This window comes from Fulmarus glacialis, unplaced genomic scaffold (genome assembly GCF_000690835.1).
Source record: "Fulmarus glacialis isolate BGI_N327 unplaced genomic scaffold, ASM69083v1 scaffold22639, whole genome shotgun sequence".
Classification (NCBI taxonomy): Eukaryota; Metazoa; Chordata; class Aves; order Procellariiformes; family Procellariidae; genus Fulmarus; species Fulmarus glacialis.
This window is the reverse complement of record NW_009231685.1, coordinates 3,249-9,338: the sequence shown is the minus strand read 5'-3', so window position 1 is coordinate 9,338 and position 6,090 is coordinate 3,249. Positions and strand designations below refer to the sequence as shown.

The window sequence follows — 6,090 nt, the reverse complement described above, 5'->3', positions numbered from 1 at the left end:
GCAGCTGTACACATTGTAACTCGTATTTTTGTGTGAAGGAAGAGCAATCGAATAATACTCGTGCAGCAGTACGAAGTAAAATTCAGGAGTTTTTAAAGCGCGGTGGTGAAGCTGACACAATGCAGAAAACATTTCTGCTGCTTGTAGAGCCTTACATCACCCAACAAAATGAGAGTCATGACAGTGCTGGATGTGAGCTGCTGCTGCAGCGTTTGTTCCACTTAAAAAACAAAACAAAACAAACAAAAAAACCCCACAGAACAAAAAAACCACCCCCCATCCCAACTCAAAACTACACACTCCTCTCCTATGTTCAGTTCCCCCGCACGCCCCACTGTCCTCCTCCCCCCAAATAAGCCAAATGCATGATAAGGTAATGGAAAACTGTGTGAGTAGTACAGTTGTGTGCCTAGTTGTATAAAACTGCTCTCCAGGATCACAGCTGAAGATGCTGAGATCTGCAACAAGAGAGTACAGAATTTACACCTCCTTTATATCTTCTGCTCCAATCCTGCAAAGCTAACTAAATTCATAGTGTGTTCAGGTTGAGCATAGTATTTTTATTCTTACGGGGGCAGACAGACTTCTTTATCTAGCACTGTGGGCTATCATCTTTTTTAGTGAGTGTTAATTTTTGCTCTTTAAATTATTCCTTTGATCTCATTTTACAGGCTTCTGGAGTAACAGTGAATGATGAAGTCATAAAGGTTTTTAATGACATGAAAGTAAGGAAATCTTCAACCCCAGAAGAGATTAAAAAAAGAAAGAAAGCCGTTCTCTTCTGCTTAAGTGATGACAAAAAACAAATTATTGTAGAGGAGTCAAAGCAGATATTGGTTGGTGACATTGGAGATACTGTGGAGGACCCCTATACAGCCTTTGTGAAGTTGCTACCTTTGAATGATTGCCGATACGCTTTGTATGATGCCACATATGAGACAAAGGAATCTAAGAAAGAAGACCTGGTATTTATATTCTGGTGTGTAAAAGCAAAGCTTGCTGTTAAAATTGAATATTCTGCAGTTAACACTGGATGACTGAATAACTGTTTTGTTGTGGTTTCCTTCTTTCCTTTAAAGGGCTCCTGAAAGTGCACCTTTAAAAAGTAAGATGATCTACGCAAGCTCTAAAGATGCCATTAAAAAGAAATTTACAGGTACAGAGCTAAAAATGTTTCACTCATTAATTATAATGCTGTTTAGATGTCGAGGTTCTCACAAGTACGTTGTTGTCCGTCTGTCTTTCAGGTATTAAACATGAGTGGCAAGTAAATGGTTTGGATGATATTAAGGACCGTTCAACACTTGGAGAGAAATTGGGAGGCAACGTGGTAGTTTCACTTGAAGGAAAACCCTTATAAAAAGACAGACAAGTGCCATCTGGATCTAAGGAGCTTCCATTTCTGCAGCTCGTTCAATTGGAATAGTATTAGTCTCCCCGTCCCCTTCCCTCCTCAAAAAATAAGTCCCTTCCCTAATGCCCCTGAAGGAGATGTCATTGTTAAGCAGTCTACCAGTGATTGCCATTAGACTGTTTAATCCTGGTAGTTTTATGTAGGATCCAAGGAATGCTTTCACGTCATACTCTTAGCCAAAACTGACGTTGCAGGCATTCCTTGCAACATGTACAATGAATGTGATAGTTAATGTGAATAGTCTAGCAGGCAGCAAAGGGTAAGCTAAAGGAATGCCTTGAAAGTATTGTCCACTGGTCGGATGGTAGACTCTATACAGTATTACTTACAGTTGCACTTGATTGCAGTTCCATGAGGCTCTTGTGCATTCATACACCTCACCTGCCTTGACAAGCCTATTTTTGTGACATGGCAGCACACAACACTATGCATTTAAAGCACTTTTTTGTAATATGTTTGACCCGCCCCCCCCCCCAAAGGAATGCCAATTAAGTTGCTGTAACTGTGTCATCAAATTCTTGTAGTACCTCAGTTTCATTCCTGTTACATGCATATCTTTATAAATGAAGTAGCTGTTATGATGCCTTTTGTTTTCCATTGAATGTACACTACTGAACAGGAGTAGAAGTTATCTGTTTACCATGTGAGTCTTGAAACACTAAAGTTTTGTAAAACATCAGTCATGGTGGCAATTTCTGTATTAAAAAGAGCCTTAAGTGGAACATTGTTTTTTGAGATCAAAAACTGGCCACGTTGCAATAAAACTTGTGGCATATTACAGAACGTTGCCTTGTTTTCATTGGAAAATATAGTTTTTAAGTATGTTTAATTTAAGCATATTTCAAATAACTTAACTTCTGTCAAAAGTATTGTAAAGATAAGCAATCGTTAATCTCATCTTAAATAATGCAAGTTTTTCATTCCTAATCATGATTTAGGCACTGCTTTACAATACTTTGTGGCTCTGTTCTGATCATTCAGTAAAGGACCTGATCCTAGTTTACTGTTAAAGTAAAGAAGCTACCACTACTAGAGACCATGAGTTCCATGAAACACTTGTGTCAGAAACGTAAAAATACGAAGTAATTAACCACGCAGTGTGTTTCGTACCTGAATGTTCTTAAAGTTCTACATGTCAGAGTAAAACCTTGCACGAAATCTTACAGCTCGCCATCTTTTTCAATAAGATGGTGTGTAATGACAGTTATGTGATATGCAAATATGAATCTGGTAAATAATTTTTGTTTCTTGAGTGTTACAGTTAAGACGCACTTGGTACAAGAAATAGCCTAAATGAACCGTTCTACTTGTTAGCTTCTATGTGAATAGAACTGGAAAGTGTTTGCCACTATGGAGGCTTGCACTGGGGACATGTTTTGGCTGGGATCCAAATAATGCTCTCCTTATAGAGAATTTGATCTGCTCTGTGTGAGCAATCCTCCGTTAGCCAGAGCTATTTATGGCAAACACATGCTTTTGTATCTTGTCATCGTTATCCACAAATGGCAAAACTGGACATGATTCTCCTGGTATGCATAAAGGAGCGCTGTTAGGCAGCCACTCGCAGCTGAACTGTACATGCTGCTAGAAGGAATGCTCTTTTATCATTACCTTATTTTAAAAAGTAGGTAGAGTAGAACTGTGGAGCTTTTAAATACGGGCCCTTTGTGTTCAGTCCATAGCCCTTTTTCAACAAGGGAGTGGATAATCATAAAAATCTTTTTTTTTTTTTTTTTTTTAAAAGTTTAAATAACCTAATGGTACTGTGTTTAGGCTCTCTTGTCCTGTAGAACTTTAAGACTTTGTTTCAGGCTTCTGGCTGTCCTTATGACTTGCACACCTCATTGTGTTAGCTGTTCTATGTAGACTAAACTTTACTAGAATTTAACTAAAAAGGCATGATGACCACTGACTTACTAAGAGTATTAATGAGTCTTGGTTTTGTTCTACAAAACACTCCTTTCAGGTACCTTTTAAGGTTGAGAAGTAACTGATGGTATGCATGTTGTCTAGATTAAAAAAAAAAAATCTTTTTATTCTTCAAGATAGTCTTTTTATTTCTGATTATTCACGTTGTGTGCAAAGCCCAGTTTAATGTAAAGATCTACTTTGTGCTTTATGTTTGACTTGAGTTCAGTACAGTATAATGAAATGACCTTTTAACTGATTTTCACAAGGTATAAATGGTTTCTTTAGAAAAAGCCAAAACTGAAAATGTTAAATTTTAATAAACCATTTGAATTTCATTTTAGACAGTAAACTTTTTTAAGCAGTACTGTGTTTAAATTTATTGTTTGTCTCTGCTGCAAACAGTCTGGAAAGATGTCTGTGGCTTCTAAGTTGAATATTAAAGGTTACTTTTTTTTTTTTTTTAAACTAGCTTAGGTGTATATTCACTCAGTCCAAGTAGATATAAAATTGAAGCACAAACTGTATTTATGTAAGATTCCTACCAAAACAAGTTTTGGATCCAAAAGGATCAGCCTGCCTTCAGTTTGTTCTTGAAATGACTGACTGACTGATGCAAGGTCCAATTCAGATGGCTTGCTTTTAAAAAAAAACAAACCAATAAAGTGCTACAGAACTGTTACTGTTTGAATTATAAAACAAATGAGAGACAGCTGGCATCTGTTCCAAAATGGTTTGTCAGCTGTTGTTTTCTGTCATTATGCAAAATGGTGAGGGCCTCATTGTGATCGAGAAGTGGAGGCAAATCCTCTCAAGTTGAATATCTTCTGTGTATCTCCGTGTAGACGTGACTTTTGGGTATCTTGGCTTCAGTTATTTTATTGATAAAGAAATGTTAAATAAAATTTTCATGAGAGTAGCTTGTGCAGAAATGGCATTTTTCTTCTAAAAAAAGACTTCAAAACCAGCACTTATTTTGTTTGATTTGGTGAATCCTGGAAGAGGTATAGACATACGGGTTTGATTTCTCTGAAAAGGGAAATCGGTCCAAGACGAGTGTGAGTAGGTGAGGTTTATGCTTGTGGCGATTTCAGAAATGCAAAGCTTAAATTTACACGGACTTGAGTATAAGAATCACTCCCAGTCAGATCATGAAATGGATTTTGAGTATGTTCAGTTAAAATCCAAAGTGTTTCTCCAAGCGGAAGAGTCTTTTTCTGCTTTACCATTCCCTCAGAATGAGTGATGGAATACAGCGATTGCCACAATTTGATAATAAGCTTTACTCTCTTACGCCAATTCCAGTATAAACCAAATTTTCATGTCTGCCTATTTTTTATAAACTTCTGTAAGTTCCCCTTAGTTTGTGGTGGCGAGTTAATGATTGTAGAGTGAAAACATGGCACTAATGGTGGATGAAAGATCATCAATGTAGCACCTGTCTATAAGTATTGAATTTCTTCGAAATATTTCTGATTTTGAAAACCTGCTATAAATAAAATTAATTTAAATGTCTTCAGATGTTGGGTATGTTTGTGTGCTAGGCAGCACCTACACTAATCACTTTGCTGTTGTCTTTGGATTAGGAGCAGCCCAGACGCTGTGAATGGAGAGATCATGGAGTAAATGCGTGGAATATATGCATTTTTTTAATGGGTTTCTCCTACAGCGCATTTAGTTCAATACCCAGCTGTAGCAAAAGCCAGCTCTGGAGATAGGTATAAAGAAGTGCTTAGTAGGTTGGTGCTGAATAACCTTTTTCTTGTGTTGGGTCCCAGCTCATATGTTCAGAAAATTAGATGTTTTTTTAAAAAGTAGCAAAAAATATGTTTACACTGACAAGGAATTTTTAATACTCGGAACAAAGTGAGCTGATGCAGTATGAAAAAGGTGACTCCATGAAGAATGATCAAAAGATTATCCTTTTGGTATCAGTGGTATCTCTCCTGTTAATGTAAAATTTCTTGGATCTAGGAATAGCTTAACTGGAAGAGTGTTAATTTTGTAAACAAAGCTGTCAAGAAACAGCTTCCTTGGATTCTCTGGAGAAGACAGGCTTTTACACTGCAGATAAACAATCTTTTTAGTGTTTACCTAACATAAGCTTTCTATGTGGCTGTAGGGGACATATATGAGAATATGCATTAAAAATGAGTGAAAGGTCTCTTTATGAAATTAAGTATCTTTATACAAATTATTGCTTAGTTACAAACTATTCTGTTCTTACTATATTCATATCCAGTGCTTGATAGCCTATTGAATTTGGGCATTTCCCTGCCACACCCCCCATGCTGTTAAATCTACAGTAACCCCCATACATTTTACTATTCCTTGCATTGCTTATCTCTGCCATCTACTAATAATATCTGAAAAAAATACAAAAGTGAAAAATTAAAGCCTTTCATAGGAAATTCAAACAGGTAACATAATTTATGTTGTTTATCTGATGAGGTGATAGAATTTTCTTTTTATATCGTAAGGCTTACAGCAAAAATGTGTACTATTTGGAGGCACTGAAAGTAATTTTGACATGTCTTTTTAATATCTCATTGTAGGTTAATGTTTCTGTTGTCAGCTTTACTTCATAGTTACTTAGAAAACTAATGATTGGAAAAGAAACTTGAAGGTGCTGCGGATTATTTTAAGAAGTTTCCAAATATCAATTCAGATGATAAAATATATCAACTTCAATTTCCCACTGTTAGCTTAATTTTTGTTCTTGTGTGAACAGGCTTAGGAATGTGTGTGTAGCTGTAATCATGCCTTCT

The 6,090-nt window shown here is 36.4% G+C and overlaps 1 protein-coding gene across 1 annotated transcript; it reads left to right on the top strand.

The window, feature by feature from the left end:
- The first annotated feature begins 671 nt into the window (after window positions 1-671).
- On the top strand, window positions 672-2,197 carry CFL2 (cofilin 2 (muscle)). Its single transcript, XM_009584665.1, has 3 exons — window positions 672-979; window positions 1,080-1,156; window positions 1,248-2,197. The coding sequence occupies exons 1-3, from the start codon at window positions 720-722 to the stop codon at window positions 1,358-1,360; spliced, it is 450 nt and encodes a 149-aa protein (XP_009582960.1). The 5' UTR covers window positions 672-719; the 3' UTR covers window positions 1,361-2,197.
- Window positions 2,198-6,090: the final 3,893 nt, after the last annotated feature.

Coding starts and splice junctions, on each gene's coding strand:
- CFL2 (XM_009584665.1), top strand. CDS start 720: ATGAAAGTAAGGAAATCTTCAACCCCAGAAGAGATTAAAAAAAGAAAG. Junction 980..1,079: donor GACCTGGTATTTATATTCTG/GTGTGTAAAAGC, acceptor TTTCCTTTAAAG/GGCTCCTGAAAGTGCACCTT. Junction 1,157..1,247: donor CATTAAAAAGAAATTTACAG/GTACAGAGCTAA, acceptor TCTGTCTTTCAG/GTATTAAACATGAGTGGCAA.